Raw genomic sequence first — 20212 nt, 5'->3', positions numbered from 1 at the left:
AGCCCTGGTTGATCTCATGGAATCCTGCTTCCCGATCCATTGGCCAACCTGGGAAAACTGCCAACAGCTTCTCCTCACCCTGTTCACAACAGAAGAAAGATGGCAGATTATCAGAGGAGCCCACCAATACCTGGAATAACATGTGCCAGCCGGGGTCCTTGATCGGGGTGCATGGGCTGAAATCACTGTCCCCCAGGAGCGCCCCGGGTGGGATTTCACCACGACTGACGGACAGCACCAGATCCACTGATGCCCTCCTCCAGGGGATCAAAGCCGGGTCCAAACGGCCCATGAGCATGACAGAAATATCTTCAATCACTCAACAGCCAGGAGAGTCTCCCCAGGACTAATACGAGAGGCTATGTGAAGCTTATCACATCTATACCCCCTTCAACCCTGAGTCACAAGAGAGTCAACAAATGGTCAACACCTCGTTCGTGGCCTAAGCTGCCCCGGATATCAAACAGAAGCTCCAGAAACTTGAAGCCTTTGTTGGAATGAATATCACCCAGATGATTGAAATTGCCAACAAAGTATATATGAACAGAGAAGTTCAGGCCAAGTGGGAGGCTGAAAAATGAATGAAGAGAAAGGTCAGCCTCCTGGCAGCTGCCCTAAAGGAAAGGGATGACCAAAAGGGAAAAAGAAAGCGGCTGCCAAGAGGGAGGAAGCCTAGGACACCACCACCACCAGCCAGGGACCAGTGTGCTTACTGTAAAGAGGAGGGGCATTGGAAGAACGAATGCCCCAACCGAGGGAAAGCCCCAAGGCCCAGTCGCTACCGGGAAGCTCACTGGCCTGGCAGGAACAGGCTCAGATTGACAAGGACCGGGCTCTCTCATTCTCAGCCCCCATGAGCTCACAGTCAAAATGAAGGTGGGGGGCCAAAACATGACTTTTATGGTTGACACAGGGGCAGAACACTCTGGGGTCACCCTCCCTGTAGCCCCCTTCAGTGGAAGGACTGCAACTATTCTCAGAGCTACCAGGACAAAAGCAGTTCAGCAGCACTTCTGCCAAGTCCATCAATGTGAACTTGGGGGCCACAAGGTCTGACATAAATTTCTCTACTTGCCCGAGTGCCCCATTCCCCTCCTTAGCCAAAATATACTCTCAAAACTTGGAGCCCAAATAACTTTTGAACCAACTGGACGCACCAGCCTCAAATTAAACCCAGGCCAAGAAGAGCCAGGGTCCCTCGTACTGGCAATAACCACACCCAGGGAAGAAGAGTGGAGACTATTCTGTACCTAGGCCCTCTCAAGTAGCCCACCTGAATTCAGAGCTACCTTCCCCTCAGTATGGGCTGGAGACAGCCCACCTGGACTTGCCCCTGTCATTGTAGAGTTGATTCCGGGGGCCCAGCCACAGAGACAGTGACAGTACCCCCTTTCACAAGAGGTAAAAGCAGGCATCCAAGAACATCTGATCAGACTCAAAGAAGCAGGCATTATAGTCGAGTGTCAGTTGCCCTGGAACACCCCACTTATACCAATCAAAAAGCCAGGAGGATGGTACCGACCAGTCCAAGACCTGCGAACCATCAACAAGGTGACTGTTTTGTGTACCCAGTAGTCCCAAATCCGTACACCCTCCTCAACCAGATCCCGGGGTCTGCCAGATGGTTCATTTGCCTAGACTTAAAAGATGCCTTTTTCTGCCTCCGACTGGCCCTCCAGAACCAGCCCTTGTTTGCCTTCGAGTGGACTGAACCGGATACATGGCAGCAGATGCAGTTAGCATGGACGCAATTCCACAAGGGATCAAGAACTCACCCACTCTCTTTGGAGAGGCACTGGCCACAGACCTTGCCAGCTTTCCGAGGGAAGCCATGTGCTGCGCACTCCTGCAGTACATAGGTGACCTCCTCCTTGCCAGTGACACCCAAGAGAACTGAACAGAGGGCACGAAGGCTCTCCTGCAACTCCTGTCAGACACAGGATACCAAGTCTCATGGAAAAAGGCACAAATCTGCCATCAGCAAGTCTGTTACCTGGGCTTCCTCCTCACCTGGGAGAAAGGGCACTAGGGCCAGAGAGGAAAAAGGTCATTACTTCCTTACCCCAGCCCCAGACAAAGAAGGGCCTACAGAATTCCTGGGGCTGTAGGGTTCTGCTGAATCTGGATTACTGGATTTTGCAAAGGCAAAATCCCTCTACAGCTTCCTAGGAGAGCCAGATCGAGAGCCCCCTGTCTGGACAAAAGAGGCATAAACCTCTTTCATGGAAATAAAAGCTGCTTTAGGACAGGCACCAGACCTAGGCCTGCCAGCTATAGAAAAGCCCTTCAATCTCTTCCTGCACGAGAAAGAAAAGGTGGCCCTTGTGGTTACCACACAGAGTGTTGGGCCTTGGCAGTGGCTGGTCTCAGCCTGTCAGAGACTGGATCTGGTTGCAGCAGGATGGCCACCCTGCCTCAGAGCAATGGCGGCCACAGTTTTACTCATTAAGGAGGCAGACAAACTTACCCTGGGACAAGAACTGAATGTCAAGGTCCCCCATGCCGCTGTGTCCCCCATGAATACACAGGGACACCACTTCCTCTCCAATTCTTGGCTAGAGCAATACCAAGGGCTCCTCTGTGAAAACCTGCGGGTCACTCTTGAAACAGTATGGACACTGAACCCAACAACTTTTCTCCCCAGCAAAGAGGGGAAACCAAATCATGACTGTCCCAAGGTAACTGACGAAGTCTATGCGAGTCATCCAGATCTGCAAGATCAAGCAATACAGAATCCAGAACTCACGCTATTCAGTGATGGCAGCAGTTACTTACAAGAAGGTATCTGGGGAGCAGGTTATGCAGTGACCACTGCCACCGAGGTCTTAGAAGCTAAAGCCCTACTGGCCAGATGGTCAGCACAACGGGCCAAATTACATGCCTTAATATAAGCCCTCAGCATCAGCAAGAGCAAGCCAGTCAATATCTACGTCAAATCCTGATACGTCTTTGCCACTGTACACATACATGGGGCAATCTACGAGGAAAGAGGTCTCCTCATTGCAGCAGGAAAAGCAATCAGGAACAAGGAAGAGATACTGAAACTCCTCGAGGCTGTGTGGCTCCCAAAAGAAGTAGCAATTCTACCTTGCAAAGGACACCAAAAGGGACACAACCCTATAACACAGGGGAACCAGCTGGCAGATGAAGCAGCTAAAGCAGCACTCAGTAAGGAGACAGGTGAAGCTCCTTCCCTCACCATGGCCATATTGCCCCCAGTGGAGGCCCCTCCACCCAAGTACACTGAAAAGGAGAAGGACTGGGCCATGGCTGAAGGAGCCGCCCTAACCTAGGAAGGGTGGTGGGTGCTGCCCAACAGACATATCTTTGTCCCAACTGCAACCGGAAGGCATCTAGTCAGCAAATACCATCAGCTCACCCAGCTAGGAAAGACTGCACTGGAAGCCCTCCTCAAGAAGCAATTCTACACCAGCCAGTTGCCAGCATTGTATCGGGTAACAACTGAGCAGTGTGTGACTTGTGCCAGGAATAATGCTTGATTTGCACCGTGACCCCTGCCAGTTGTCCAAAGGGAAGGGGTTGCCCCCTTTGAAGACCTAGAAATAGACTTCACAGATGTCCAGCCAAGCAGAGGACTCAGATACCTCCTAGTAATAGTGTGTACATACTCTGGGTGGGTCAAAGCCTTCCTGACCAGGACAGAATGAAGTTGAGAGGTAGCCAAAGTTCTCCTGAGGGAGATCATACCGTTTTGACCTACCGTCTACAATCCACAGTGATAATGGACCTGCATTTGTAGCAGATGCAGTACAGATTTTAACCAAATCTCTCAACATCACCTGGAAACTTCACACCACCTACAGGCCCCAGAGTTCAGGGAAAGTGGAGTGAATGAATCGTACCCTCAAGGGAATCCTAGCCAAGTTCTGTCAGGAAACAGGCCCCACATGGCTGGACCTACTACCCCTGGCCCTTCTGCATGCCTGTTACACACCCAGAGCACATGGGTTTTTCCCTTTTGAACTAGTGTATGATGGCACCCCCCATGTCTGGGGAGCCTACCAGGGAACCTACACCAAATAGGGGATAAGGGAGTAGGGGAACAGCTCCAAGCCTTAGGAGCCACCCTAAATGAGCTACAACAATACACCATAGAAAGAGCCCTGATCTCCTTGGGGACCCTAGGACATTCTTACCAGATAGGGGACTCAGTCTGGGTCAAAGATGCGAGAAGAGACCCCCTCAAGCCTCAATGGACTGGGTCCTACATTGTTGTTCTAACCACTCCCACTGCCCTCAAGGTTTCAGGCATCACTCCGTGGGTCCATCATTCCAGAATGAAGAAGGCCCATCACCCTGACGAAGGAACACATCAGTGGAGAGCACAGCCAGACCACAAGAACCCCCTCCGCCTCCACGTCCAACAAGAACCCACTGACTAATGGACATCTGCCCGCCGTGGTTCCTGGCCCTCATCGGTGTGGGGTCCCTCACCCTGGGGACTGGACTTCCCGCTGCTGCCCTTTCTGATTGGACTGTCCCCCACAGAGTTGCCATTGCCATGACTTATTGGGTGACCGCAGGGTGCATTGTTGTGTTTACTTGCTTACGTACCTTCTTTCCCTTCCTTTCCTCCCCGCTCACTCCCAGGGAACCTCAGTGTGCTTGCATAAAGTCAGACAAATGGGGGACCGGGTTCAGTGCCAATATCTACATGTCTGCCCAATGTTATAATAAGAACAGGCCACCCTTTACCTTAAAGATAGGAAAAAGTACTGGACTGGAACAATAAGTAAACAGGACTCAGACTGTGCAATTAGGGGAAGAAAGGGGTCCACTGTCTGCTGAACCTACCTCACCCACATTGGAATGTCTGATTGGGGGGAGTCCAGGATCAGGCACGAAAGGACAGAAATGAAAAGGTCAAGCAGGCCTTAAAAGCTCTAACTAAAGAGCCAGCTTACTGCAATATTGATCTCTCAGGGCTTCAACAACTAACTCAGACCCTAGTCCCACCCACCAGGTCAACCAGGTCATTATAGCAGCCTACGAGTTCATTCAAGACATCAGTAGCCAGATACAAGCCTGCTGGCTTTGCTTACCCTTAACCTGCAGGGCCTATATTGGAATGCCAGTGCCCCCATACTAGAGCTCCACTCAAGCAACCGAAAATAATATAGCCCAGAATCAAACCGAACTAATTGGTCCAGTAGCCTACATTAGCTATGACTCCATCCCAGACTGGTTGTGTTCTGAAAACGACACCACCAATCAGTCAGAAACTTATTGTGCCCCCCCGAGGAATTTTTCTTCTGTGTGGAAGTACTGCCTTCCGATGCCTCCAGATGAGCTGGACAGGTTTATGCATGCCAGTCTTCCTCACCCCTAACATGTCTGTCTAGACTGACTAAGAGGTTGAGCACACTGCCCCTTTCCAAGGATACAAAAGCGGGTGGCTCTAAGCATTATTTTGTTGGGTGCAGGAACACTTTCAGGAACTGCAGCCAGGGCAGCTAGCTTACGCTCTTCACTTCACTTTTATCACAAACTTTCTCAAGAACTAAGTGAGGAAATGGAAAAGGTTGCAGACTCCCGCCTTTCCCTGCAAGGTCAGATTAATTCACTTGCGGCAGTCATGCTCCAAAACTGACAAGCCCTAGACCTGCTCACGGCTGAAAAGGGAAGAATCTGTGTATTCCTAGTGGAAGAGTGTTGTTATTATGTGAACCAATCAGGAATAGTAGCCACAAGAATCAAAGAACTGAAAGAAAGGATATTGAAAAGGAGAAAGGAATTAGAGACAGGGGGATGTGGGGACTCAGCCAGCGGCCCTCCTGGTCACTTTCTCTGGCTGGGCCTCTCATCTTCCTCCTCCTCCTCATCACTATTGGCCCCTGTGTACTAAATGCTCTTATAAAGTTCACAGAAAACACTGTTTACAAATCGAACCACCACTTATATACTGGCTCTGCAAGGCTATTGGTCTGTCATAGATCAGGATGATGCCGCCTAAAAACAAAATGTTTAAGAGGAGTATCAGAGGGGAGTGACAAGAAAAATATTTAACATGGCCGATAGCGCCAACAGGAGAACCTCAGTGCCCCCCACCCCCGACCTTGGGACCCTTCCGTGTTCTTCTTCCATCCTGCTTGCTGTGCACACTGAAATGCTATGTGTATGGAAATAGAAAAGTATAAATTACTCCCCTTGCCTGTGCTCAGGGCTCAGACCTTTGGAGATCACTCTCCTCTGAGTCCACCAGTGTGAAATAAACCTCCAGCCTCCAAGACCTCTGAGTGCTGCTTGGTTCTTCCATCGGGCGATCCAGTCCAGGTTCCATAACAGAATGAAGTAGCAAATGCAGAAGCTAGCAACACGGAGAACATAGCTAAGTTCCTAAATCAATCCACGTTGCATAAATAACCCACTGTGCTCAGTGGACGTAAGTCTATACCAATAAAGAGCAAAGTTCAAGCTAAGTACCATAAAAGATAAAAGGCATCTAAGAAACAATCCCAGTCCCCAAGGCATCTCTGATCTTGTAGGAGACCCAAGACATACAGACATTGAAATGTAATAAAACTAAATTTTACAGAAAGAAGTCAAGACATCAAAAGAAGACATGTCTTTGTATTTCATGAGTATTTAATGAGAAACAAATAAAGGATTAGGTAGTGTTTCTACAATTCAGAAAATTAAGAGACTTCTGAGCCAGCACCATGAGATTTAAAAAGAAATGAACAGCATGATGTCTGACCACCAGAAACTTACGAGTTTTAAACATGTACTTCACCAATACTTAGTACTGCTCAACCCCACCTCCCCCCACCACACTTTTATTTCTGTTTTCCATTAGCTGAGTGATGACGGTATTGCCATTTGCATCAGCACCAAGCATCTATTCTCATCTTCTGCTAAAACATTGGGTTTAAATACATACAAAGGAGCAGCAGGAGACTTGAAAAAGACTGACTTTATATATATTTTTTTCTTGTGTGAAAGTCTAAAAACAGAAACCAGGATAGAATCTAGGCAAGAGAAGGAGGGTGTAAGAGTCACTCTTTTTGTCTTTAATGCACTAGGCAAGACTCTGGATTGTCTTTGTATGTGAGAAAAGGGTACCGTTTTTCTTTCAAGTTCTCGGGCTCTTAGGCTCTTCATTCCACTTTTATCACAAACTTTCTCAAGAACTAAAGGGGTGGCAAGAATTATTGCTGGAGTTCAATTTTTGGGTGTAAAGTGATGGTTCCCAATCTCATCTTGAAATTTCCTACCTGAATATGGATCATTATTATATTAAAGACAGAAGGCAACCTAGAGGTCAGAAGCTACTGTTGCTTTTTTCTTTTGCTGAGTGAATCCCAGATACTAAATGATTTGTTCAAAGTCTCGAAATTAATTGAGAATGAGCCAGTAGTGGAACATGAGTTTTTGTGTTACCTGATGTTTTGCTAGTTCAGTGAAACCAAGCGACAACTTCTTTTTGGGATTTACTACCAGGAAAGAGTTTGATCTCACCCACATGACTGAGATGCTTAGGTTCACCAGGCCATGTTTTGGCTTCTCCTTGAGTCAGAGCTTCATGTAATGCTCAGATGTGTAAACTACATTCCTTGTATAATATATTCCTGTACATAATTTCTATATATAATCTCTTATTTTTCCTGGATTTTTTTTCAGTATATTTTGTATTTCATTATAAAGTAATACATTTTTGTTACAGTAAAGCTGGATATGTGTCAGACTATAAAGAAGCAAAAAAACATTCTTATAATCCCACCACTCATATTATTCTATTCAAACTACATTGCTGTGTAGATTTTAATAGTAAGCTGTCTTGAAAAAGTTTAACAAGTAGGAAAAGATTACTTAATGAATAATTTGTTTTGTTAAGCAGGAACTGCACCACCTCACTGTTCACAGATATCCACCCATCTGTTAATAAGTGTAGTCCATTCATCTTAACATTCAATACATCCAATACATGGAGCCCCCTTTAAAAAAAACATGTATGTCATGGAGAATTGGAAGCCCCAGGGCAGGCCTGGGGTATGGAGGCTCGCCTTGGACTTACAGTGAATGGTTGTAGGCTTAAGAAAGATTTTATAGCTTGAAATTGTTGTGATTTAAGGAATGTACACTATTAGAAAGTACCTGTACAATATTTTGGACAGAGAAGTTTGGACCACATAACAACTTCTCCCTCATTTTTTGAATGTAAATGACCAATCCAGAAATATTGAGGAGAGCACTCAGAATATTCTTTTTAGTTCAAATTTGTGTGATTTATAAATCAAGCAATCAAAAGCAAGCACACACATCCATCCATCCGCACAAACACCTACATTTGGGCTATCAATCAACTAGGGAAAGAGAAGAGGTGGATGACAAAGGGAATTGCAATGAGAGCCATGAAGTCAGTTTTGACACTTGCTGCAGAGAAAGACCTGCTACAGAATAATTTCATTCACCCATCCATTTATTCTTCATTCATCAAACATTTAAGTGTATATTGTATGTACACTTGGTATGTCTTAAGTGCCAGATAACCTTAAATAATAGATTAGATAAAATAATCTTATGATAATAAACCTTGAAAAACTTGGTGACTTGGTGTGTGGTGCAAGAAATAAAGTAATCAATATATAGTAATATATTGGTGGAATGGTTCAGATGGTAATTGTGATGATTAACACTTATTCTTTCAACAAATATTTATGTCTACAATATACCAGAGACCATGTTAGTCACTGGGAATACATCAAGGAGTAAACAGTGGCTACTGTCCTAGTCACTTCCTTACGTTGCTTCATTTTATCTCTCAGAATCGCCCTGTGAAATGTACATTACTATAATTCCCCTGAGACTGAGAAAAGACAAGTAACTTATCTAAAACAGCACAGGTAAGCCTAGGTCAGATGATTTACAACTGATACACGGCAACTATTATGAAAGCAAAGTGTCTCCATTTTAAGGAACATCCACATTAGTCTGGAACGGAAAGGGGTATGTCTGTGTTAGTTGAGCTCACTTTCCAGGAACTGAGGACAGTATGATCAAAGCCATAGTCTCTTGAAAAGCACTGAACATTTTAGGAATGTCTAGGAACTAAAATTTTTCTTGAGCAGCAAAGTTAAGGATGATGAGAAATGCATCATGAGAGATAAGCTGAGCTCAGAGCACAGACTTCTGACGTTACCCCTCAGGCAGCATGAGGACTGACATCATCAGGTGTACCTTTTAATAAGATTACTCAAGCTGGAATGTAGAGAATGGCTACTTAGGAGGCATCGGAGAGGTTCACACAAGCTATGGCAAAGGCCTAAATAGGGTACTGATCAGATGGAGAAATTAGGGATTCTTCAGGGTATATAATTAGGAGATAAAATAAGGGCCTAATGAGGATATTTGGAATAAAATATAAGAAGGATGACTTCCTGAGTCTCACATAGGTTACCTAATGGTGAGAATAAGAGTTTATGTGGGAGAAATACTCAAGGAGTGACATAAAACCCACAGGTGGATATTGCCAGTTAGAAGCTTAGAGAAGAGGCCTGGACTTCAGATAAATATTTGGAAAGTGTTCTCTTAGAGATATGACAGTACCTGAGATGGAGAAGTTCAGTGATCCAGTTTACAGACTCTTGAAGAACACTAGAATATGAAAAATGTCTGAAGGAAGAGGGTTTTTGAAGAAAGTTGAACATTCAACAGGCAAGGGTCTCAAGGGTCTTCTTTGTCCAAGAAAAGAGTATTTACTGTCTTAAAATCTTCTGGAGTAGGAGGTTTTAAGAAGGGATTAATTGACAGAATCAAATGTTAAAGGAAAAAAACAGGAATATATGGATCAAAAACATACATTAGTTTAGACATCTAAGTCATTTATGCTTCAGTAAGAGATGTCTTGATAGAGTGGTTAAAAAAGAATCCAGATTATAGAGGGTTGATGAAGGAACCTGATTTTCAGGATATTTTCATATGAAGGAATGGTAAAAGGTTAGACAGATCAAGGAAGGGATGTCTGTAGATCAAAGAATCTGGAATATTTATAGGTTAACATAAGAAACCAGTGAAGAGGGAGAAATAAAGATACAGGAAAGACTTGACAAGTGGATGATGATTCCAGAAGTAAACGATGGAAAAGTACAGGGTGCTGTGTGATAGTTGTGCAGAGAACACAATCTGGGATAAAAGGGGAGATGGTAGGGTGACTACAGCTACGGATTCCCTGGAAGAGACTTGAGAAGAGTGTTGAAAAGTTGGGAAAGGCTCTGAGGGACATGATGTCAAGTTTCCTGTAACAGGATACTTTCAAGGCAAGGCAAAGATGGGGAGGTCTAACAAATAAAGCCAATATTAGGTTCACTTTTCACTTCCCACCCCACAAAGAGGCTCACATTCACTAATAGGCAAAAAGTTATAGATTGTGTTGGCTATGTGACTTGATTACTGTGAAAACTAACCACAAGTACAGAATGCTGTTAGGCAAATCCATGTCCCTCAAGGCATCTACTACCCAACCAGTGCCCCATGTCCATGGTAGGACTTAAGACTCCTAAGGTGAGGGCACATACAGGACAACCTAAAATTATAATAATATCCCATATTTATTGAATTCTTACTAAAATCCAGACACCATTCTATGTGTTTTACATTCTTAACTCATTTAATTATTACACAAAGTCTAAGGTGGTAGTATTATTATTTCCTTTTTATAGTGAGTGTTGGCATAGCAATCCTCAAGTCCTTCTACTTATAGGTGAGTAAGACCATCTAAGTCATTGGTCAGTGAGCTCCAGGAAGAAGTGACATGTATCATTTCAGGGCTGAAACATAGAATAGCAAATGTATAACCTTCCAGGTGATATTTCTGTTAAATTGCAATGATGAAGGCCTCAGTTTCTAGAGGTGCAATTACAAGTCAGCCTGGAGTACCTGAGTACCCATGCAGAGAAGAGACCCACCTATTGCTCTATGAAGCAGTAATTAAATTTTGGTGGTTAAGTCCCTTAAATCTGAGTTTGGGTATCAGTGCTCTCACAACATATACAACATAACGTAACCTACTGTGACTAATGAATGAAAAAATAACAACAGTAGATTAGAGCTAATAAGTACTTTATTCACTTTCCTCTGTAATATTGAGGTGGGACACCTGTGACCCTTAGGGATCTGCTACCCAACTAGCAGCTCCAGGAATATTGCAGTGACCTAATTTCTACTGTTCTTGGCACTTACATGGTCAGTGCCCTTTCTCTCCTACTCTTGGTTGGTCAAGAACTTGAGAGTTTCCCCAGTGAAATCTGAAAATGGCCCATGTGCATGGAGGACAAGGAGACACCAGAAAAGAAGGTGAGCCACTCCAGACGTGTGTGGCAGGTACAATAAACAAGGGATCTTAGTGGGCTTGTCTTGGGCAGCTGCAAAATGAGTAAGTAGATCTCTGCACCTACCCACGAGAGGCTTCAACTGGGTTCAGTCACGGGTTCAGTCCAGATGGTCTCAACACACATTGCCTTCTCAACTTTGCACTCTTGAAACAGCTCCCGTGTAGAAACCGTGGGTTGAACATACATTACAAAGACGGGAGTGGGGGTGGGGGGTGGGATGTGGACAAGGAGCCCTGTCTAGTTCTTGGGTCAACCAGAGGTCATGTCCTCTAGATGATTCCCCCAACAGGGGAAAAACAACATTAAAGGAAACAGTAACAATTGCCATTTATACCTGGCTTTAGTTCTCAAGTGATTTTAATGTACATTTTTAAACTTGTGTCTTACATTTTCCCAGTAATTATTGACTTGAACCCAAGTCTTGTACCCACAAATCCTAAACTGTTAGGAAAATATGCAGCATAGGTGAAAATAGATTTTTAAATAAAATTTGGAATACTGTTATAAGGCAACCTTCTTTGAAACTTGAAATTCTAACAAATTGATGTGAAGATTTTAACACTGGACATATGCTCCCTCCCACTGAATCTGGCCTCTGTACCCACTTAAGTTCTGGTAGTTTCTGGGCCAGATCTTAAGAACTTGGGACCTCGTAATTCCTGTCTCCTGGGACACTCATTCTTGAAACCCAGCCACTGTGCTGCAAGGAAGCCCAAGTAGTCCATGGGGAAAACCACAAGAAGAGCTGACACCCCAAAGCTGCAGCCCTGGCTAAGCTACAGCTAACAGCCAGCACTCAACTGCCAGGTGTGTCTGTGAGCAGTGTTGGACCTGTCTCAGAAATGAGCTGTCCCACTGAGCCTTCCCTAGAAGGCGGATCTATGAGCACAATACAATTTAACTGTTATTTTTAAGTCGGTGTGTTTTAGAGTGGTTCACTACACTGTAAATCAATGAAATTTGCCAAGGCATACCTTGGTCTGAGGTTAGTGATTTTTATCTTCTCTTATGGAGTCAAAGAAATGATGTCCTCTGTGATCATGTACCTCCTGAAAGGGTCCCTGGGTTTTATTTTACTGGGTGGTTACCCCACATTCTTCAGGGTGGCCTCACTGAGGTCATACGAAAAGATCACATCTCTGGAGGATGAAGAGCTTTTCAATGAAGTGAGATGGGGTTTTTTTGGTTATAAATAGGGAGTGTGGGGACATTTCCTTTAATGAATGTAAATGGGATTTGGGACAGATGATAAATTCCCAACTTCTATTGTGCCTCCTTCTTGTGCTTCATGATTTCAAGGTGCCAGAGTATATTTAAGGGAACTTGATATGCTTAAACTCTCACCAAGGTCATGTTTTAATATTGCAGTTTGGCTCCACCCAGACAGCAAGCACTCAGGAGGAGCATTAGGTCCATGGCTGGGCCAGAGCTTCCATAGGGCCTGGATCCCGAGACCAGAATGGTGATAACAGTCCTCGCTAAGAAAGACTCATTCTTGGTGGTGAAGGCACCTAGGAGATGGTGAGAACCACCTACTCCAGACCAATAGAATCCAACAGCATCCTGGGCGTGAGCGAGAATTTAGGGCAGGGCCCTTGTCATGCCTAGCACAGTCCCTGAGACGTAGTAGCTGCTGGAAGGGAGACTAAAGTGATAAACGCTGGGCTGCTTTTGCTGGGCTGCTTTTGCCACAAAACTGAGGTTTTCTTTGTGGTTGCCATTCTTAAGTGCCTCTTCTTGCTTCTTTCTTGCAAGTGATTTCGTGCGTTTGGCAACACAGATCAAGCTCAGGAGGAAACAGTTTGTGTACACACACACACACACACACACACACACACACACACACACACACAGCCCTACAGTGCAAATTTTATGAACCCGAATTGACACACACACACACACACACAGCCCTACAGTGCAAATTTTATGAACCCGAATTGTGGTTTACGTCTAATACATTCATGCTGAACTTCAAGCCACTTCATGGGAGGCGTTGTTCTGGCTTTTCCACTGACAGCTACAGTCTAGGTTTTTCTGGGACGCGACGCACCGCCCGAACGAGGCAGGGACTGCCTAGTCGTTCTGCCCCTGGCTCTGTCCCCGAGAGCCTATGGCCGCGCCGCGTGGGGGACATCACCCACGAGAGCTCGGCTCCCGCAGAGCACAGCTGACTCAGGGCGCGGGCTCCGGGTGCGGACCGGGGCGGCCGGGGAGCCCGGCGCAGGCTCCAGTCAGGCGGGAGACCACAGGCCCGGGGCCCCGCCTGGGGAACGGCCGGCCCCGCCGCCCACTCAGGAATCCCGCCCCCGCCAGGCGCGCTCCCGCCCGCCAGCCGCGCGCCACGGCCGGATCTCCTTGAATTTCAACACAAAGGGAATCCTCGGCCGCAGGAAGTGCATCACGAGAAAGGGGGACCGGGGGCGGGGAGAGGGGGTGCTTCCCTCCCTCTCCACGCCCCCGCCCTCCCGGAGCCCTGGGGGGCCGTGACGAAACCCTCAGGGTCCCCCCGACGCCCCGGGAGCCGGGAGAATTCAAACCAGGGGCCTCCCTCCCCGCTCGCCCCGTCAACAGCAGCCGGGGCGGGCACGCTCGCCTCCCGCCACGCTCGCGCCGCCCCCGGCCGCCGCTCGCACACCTGCTCGCTTCCCCGCCTTTCCTTCCGGGTGTGCCGGCACCTGGGCTTACGTTTGTCTTTCGTATCCCCGGCTCTCCAGTTTTCCTTCCACACTCCTTCCCTTTCAGGGTTTTGTGTAGAATCCCGGCTTGGGGTGTCCGCTGCTCGCTGCCGGGCTGCGCCCCAGGCTGGGCGAGGCTTTCTCGGCAGAAGGAGGGTGGAGAGGGAGTCCCCGAGAGAGCAAGGGGAGCCGGGCAGGGAGAGACCACTTTCGTTTTCCCAGATAGAGCCGTTCCTGGGACCCAGCCATGCTGTGTGCCTGGAAGTGCCGGTCTCGGAGGGAGCCTCGCCGTGGGGGGAGAAGGGCCCGCGGGCTACGCTAGTTTGTGTTGGAGCTATTTCCACAAGGAGACCCTACAGGTTTTACTACGTTGTAGCTTGCAAAGCAATAAAAAACAGCAAACTTTTTAGAAATGGTTTTTATTCACATTTCACCGGAAAGTGAGAAACCATCCACTGTCCTTTTGAAAAACGATTAGTATTATTTTCTTTTAGTTTAGAGTGGGTAGGAGAGACCTGCGGCAATTTGGAAAGGGGGCCTCAGACGCCGCTTTTAGGAGCCCAGGGATGAGAGGTGTACACCCCGGGCTTCGGACGACTTTCCAGGTCGGAAGCCTCGGGTGACTGGGAGGGGGGCCGCGCAACAAAGTCGCAGCTGCCCTGCTTGGGTCGCGGGCGGTCGCAAGGGCAGGTGCACCGGAAGGGGGCTACCCCCACCGCCTCGGACACCGCTGCGGGGCGTCCCCCTCCCAAGTTCTAGGCGCAGGCCGGGTACCTGCCCCAACCTGTCTCCTCCCCTTCTGCAATACCACACCCACGGGACTCCGGTCTCCCCGGGAGAGGGACGGAGCGGGAACAAAGGGGTCTTTGTTCCCTGGCTCCGGGAGGTGGGGTGGGGGTGGGAGCCGTGCTCGCTCGCGCTTCCCGGTGCCCCTTGGACGCGGAGAGGCTTAAGCGCCACCCAGGCTAGCCCAGAATCCAGCGCCTCCTCCACCACCCCTGCGCCTGAGGTCAGGGCGCGGCGCCCCGGCTACCGCGGGCTCCTTCCCGGAGGGCGGGCTGGGTGGGGGGCGAGGCACGGCGCGGCGGCACCCGGCGGGCACTGCTACCCACGGAGGGACGGTGAGCGGACTTCGGCGGCTGACGGCGGTGGAGGGGGCGGCAGAGCGAGCCTGTGCCCGGCTGCGCCCGGAGGTGCGAGGCGGGCGCCCAGAGCGCTCGCTGGGAGCCTCCTGCCCGAGCCGTGGCGGCTGGAACTCGCTCCCTGTCTCCTGCCACCCTCCTCCTCCTCCTGATCGGCCCCACCACCGCGCCGGGCTCCCCTCCCCTGCTGTCATCGCGCTTCCCCTCTCCCTTCTTGGCACTCTCCTTCCGAACCATCCTTCTGGACAAACTTTGATGGAGAATTTCACACCGCGCTGGAAAAATGCCGGTTATGAAAGGACTACTGGCTCCCCAGAACACCTTCCTCGATACCATCGCCACCCGTTTTGACGGAACACGTAAGTCTTGCACTTCGACGACTTGCATGGTATTTTCTGAGAATGATTTTTCACGTAAAAATTACTTTTGCCCCCACCTCTCTCTTTGCAACAGAGGAGTGAATCTCTCGTTTTTGCCAAGGTCTTTTGTGCGGACAATTCTTTTTCCTCTCGTGATTCGGTGCAGTATTAACACTTTGGATTGGTGTAGTTGGCCCCCTTGACTTCTTGGGTTTGTAAGGGCTGGAACAGTGCCTGTGTTCACTTGTGGGACCCGTATTTTGATAACCTCTTTTTGAAATTGTTTTTTAAATTATTACTAATTTTAATGAGACGAATGGGAATTGCCCATATCGGTGAACTGCCACGTTATCCTTCTAGAGTATTAAGGCTCCCTGGATTGCAGGGAGAGTTTGGAATGTTCTTCGTTCAAGGAGCTTCATTCAGAGAGATCTTTCAGATAGGCAAGGTTTCCCATCAGAGTCTAAGAAATGCATTCTAGAGTCAGGATTCTAAGCGTTGTGAGTTTGTTAGGATCTTGATTCCTGCTTTTAAACTAGCATACCTCTCAATCCTGAAATTACCCTAACATTAGAGGAGAGACCATTGGAGGAGGAGGAGCTGGCTTTATTAAGGCTGATCTGATCATAAGAGAAAGTTTTAGCTTATTTTTATGGTGAATATTATTGGACGTTTAGCTTGTTTAAGCAACAGTTAAAACACAAACATACGGTGTTGCGAGTGTGTGGATGCTTGGAGACTGGAATCATCTGCGAGGTGTTCTCTTTCAGGACCACGGTCAGGTCCCCGTTCCCTCCCAGGCTCCTCAAGCTCTGTCCTTGCGTGGTTGGTCTTCCCAGCAGGCTTATTTTGCCCAGTAATTAGGAGTCTGTGCGCTCACCCCCAACAAACGCTCTCAGTTGGTTTCACTGTGAATATCCACATCTTTCTCCTAGCTTCTGTTGCTTCTGTGTGCTATCTTTACTTTTTCTGCCTATTGCCCAAGACTGATAGAAACTCATTTATTCTGAAGGTTTTCTCAGTGGTTCAAGTGTCATTGTTTTCTACCAGGACGGTATATTTCTTGGAGCTAATATGGGAGAGCACATCTGATTCTATTTCCACTCCAGTAGCCGAGACACACACTTCTATTATGGTGGGAAACAAGTCCTGGACTTTTGCTCTTTAGGAGTAGTTGGAAAAGTTTACATGAGAGAAATGAAGTATTGACTTGATTTTGTCCAATTTTTACTTTTTACATCCAGCCTCCTCATGGCAGTTGGTGTGGATATTCTTCCAGTGTTTTATCTTTACGTTTAGACATTCTCTCCCATTTTATATTCAAGATATGTCATCAGACAGTATGAGTGAAGTGCAACACTATAATATATCTCTTCCTTAGACAGTAAGAGAAAATAAATACTGTAATAAAACTTGAAGTACCTACCACTGCCATTATCTCCAGCATCACACAAGATCACCACTGTTGTCTCTGACCATACATGATTGTGGTACTACTATGTTTTGCCTTAGGAACTGACGAGTTTCATGTGCGTGTTTGTTCTTGAAGTTGCAAATTTAAACCCCAAAGGTCGTCAACGTTGATCCCAAATGCATCTAGAGAAAATGAGGTAATTGGTAAATGGTTGTTATTTAGCTCACTGTCATTTAAAGTTGAATGGAGTGCAGTGTGTAGTGAATCATCCCAGCATGGCCCTGGAATTACTGCAGAAATATATTTAGATACCAGTTGTTAATGAGAGGGGCTATGGATCATTAGTGTGGGTATCTGGGCCTCTTTTTCCCACTATAATATTTGATAAACAGAGGGTATGCAGAGAGAGATAAGTGTACCTAGTAAATAGTTCTTTCTTGTTAAAACTACACATTTATGTTAATAAAATAGAAGGTTAGAAAGTTTAAATCCATATTTGAGAAGGCCATCATCACATACCAGCATTTTAAATAATAAACTCAAACTGTTGGGGAGTATGCTTGGGTTGTGCTCCACAGGGTCTGGGGGATTCCTGGAGGGAAACACTTCGTATGAAATCAATCTGAAAATCATTGAATCACATTTCATAGTGATGAGTAACATGAAGTTTGGCTTAGGCAAGATTTTGTTTACAGTATTTAATGAATATTCCTCATCCTAATAAACCCCACTCAAACGAAGAGAACTATATTTTCCTATTTGCCCTTTGTTTGAATTGAAAGATGACTTAAGTAATCTGAAACTTAAAAAATACTTTAAGTAAATTTTTAGTCTCAAATTTTGCTTTCTGTGGATTCATGAGCATATCATTTCCCCTGCTAAATACTTGTATTCTTATGCTATCTTTCTGTGTTGACACAATTTTATTAAGTATAATTGCTATTCCTGAAACTCTGTTTCTATGATCATTCTTCTTTCTCTTGATATTTTATTGTAGTCATTTATTTACTCTTATACAAGATAAAACTCTTTGCAAGTTTTAAATTTGTAAAATTGCTACCCGCCCAAATAAAAGCTATATTGGAAAGTGAATAATATTATTGTACCCAAAACATAATGTGTTTACTTGGTATATTGTCTGTCTTATTTGTTAGATATACTTTATGATCATAGTAGTTTCTTATTTTGGACAATTCTGATGAAAATATAAGAAAGCAAACAACAACCCTGGCAAACCACCCTGCTAACTTAACCACAAAGTAGTATCATTGTTAGTCTATTGATTCAATATTGTAATGGAAAATAATAAAACATCAACTAAAGCTTCTCCAGGAAAATAAATAAATATATGGCAAGAAGAGCCCATGACATAGTGTTATGGATTTATCAGTTAAGATATTATTACAGGGCAATATAAAAGAAGTTAATAATATATTTCCCATTGATACTTTGTCTCACATAATACATATTCCTTTTAATATTTGTGAAGTGAGCTCTTTGTCAAGATTGAAAGACAGCTGTGGACCATTAATTGAAACTCTTTTTTTTCTCATATGCAATATAATTTTTAAAAACTATTGGAGACTATAAATTGTTTTATATAAAACTACCCTAAATATATATTTACTCTTGAAATATGTTCTCCTGACTTGTGTTTAATTGAATTGTAATGAGACTTAGAAAAGATAGAAACCTTGCAAATATTGCATATGAATATCCTATTAGGGGGACAAAGTAACTCCAGTGAATTTCTGTGACTGATTACATGTAGCCTCATTTCTCACTGGAAGCACTCCAAAACATACACATACACACTCACACTCAAACACTATGTTAACGTCATGGACTGCACATAGTTCACTCCTACATTGTTCCTTTTTTTTTTTACATGTTTAGTGTATTTTTTAAAATCATTTCTGAGAGTATACTTTTCTTCAAGTAAATGAATATTAATCTGGACAAGGGGAAAGTATAATGAGAACGCATAAGTACATATTTTTAAAAATAGTTTTTTAGCACAAATATTTCCCACAAAGTGCCATTTGAGAAAAACACATTTTTTTGAGGATATTAAACTTTCAGAGGGTAGTGTCCATTTTCAAACATAATGGTGCATTAACCTACATTTTCTAGTCATATCAAAATTTGGCCAGAATACTTCTTCCCCTTTGGGGTTTAGTGAGACAAGACTTAAGTCTTAAAGGAAATTTGTAGCCCCATGGACTCTATCAAGAAGATTCCAGTGAAAGTACTCAGAATAATGGTGGCTTAGAAATTCACTCATATTTACAAATATTTTTATGTGATCCTTTACAGACGGTTCAAAGTGGTCCAAGGAAACTTGTTAAAATTGAAACACTTCTTTTACAGAGGCAATTCAAATGGTTTTTCTTTTCATCTTTATGCTTTCGTCAAGGAACCTAAATCTCTTAATAAGGAGAAGTATATTTAACCTAATGACTTGGGGAGGGGAAGAATAGCCAGGATAGTGGAGATAGTCCTAACTCTTTGATGGGCTGTAGTTTGGAGAACATCAAAGGCATTTAGCAAGTAAGAAAGAATGAGCTCTGTTTTGTATGGGTCTGTCTGTAAAAGGTTGTTATAGGAAAATATTCAAGGAAATACCTAGTACTCTATAAATATCTCCTCACAAATAGAAGTTTATAAAGATTTGAAAAAAATTTTTGTACATGCCACTAGTGGTCTCTTTTATTCCTATATATGTTTAGGGAGAGTGGTCCCTGTGTTTGCTTTCTATTTCTGTGTAGTAAATTACCACAAACGCAGTGGCTTATTATCTCACATTTTCTGTAGGCCACACATTTAGGCAAGGATTAGCTGAGTCGTTTGCTCAGGATCTCAGAAAGCTGCAAACAAGTTGTCAGCTGGGGCTGTGTATTCAACTGAGACTTGAGGCCCTCTACCAAGCTTATGTGGGTGTTGGAAGATTTTAGATCCTTGAGTTTTTATGATTGAGGTTCCTATTTTCTTGCCTGCTGTCAACCGGAGCTTTCTTCAGCAACTACCGGCCGCCCTCAGGTTCTTGCCACATAGCCTCTTCCATATGGCCTCTCACCACAGAACAGCTTACCTCCTCAATACCAACAGGAGGTGGACTTTTAAGAGTTCACCTAAGTCAGGCTACTCAGGAAAACCTACCTTTTGATGAACTCAAAGTCAACTAATTATGTATCTCAATTACATCTATAAAATTCCTTTTGAAATTATATGTCCTATCCACACTCAAGGGAAATAGATTCAGGGTTGTGTA

At 45.2% G+C, this 20212-nt stretch overlaps 1 protein-coding gene across 1 annotated transcript in view; it reads left to right on the top strand.

The window, feature by feature from the left end:
* The first annotated feature begins 15390 nt into the window (after window positions 1-15390).
* Window positions 15391-20212, top strand: part of KCNH8 (potassium voltage-gated channel subfamily H member 8) — a 347390-nt gene continuing 342568 nt past the window's right edge. Inside the window, exon 1 of the mRNA XM_036901045.2 lies at window positions 15391-15527. Coding sequence (XP_036756940.2) covers window positions 15452-15527 — 76 coding nt within the window. The 5' untranslated portion in view covers window positions 15391-15451. The remainder of the gene's footprint in view (window positions 15528-20212) is intronic.

This window comes from Manis pentadactyla, chromosome 14, assembly GCF_030020395.1.
Source record: "Manis pentadactyla isolate mManPen7 chromosome 14, mManPen7.hap1, whole genome shotgun sequence".
NCBI classification, from domain to species: Eukaryota; Metazoa; Chordata; class Mammalia; order Pholidota; family Manidae; genus Manis; species Manis pentadactyla.
Note: the sequence above shows the minus strand (reverse complement) of the source record. Positions and strands in the feature narration are given on the sequence as shown.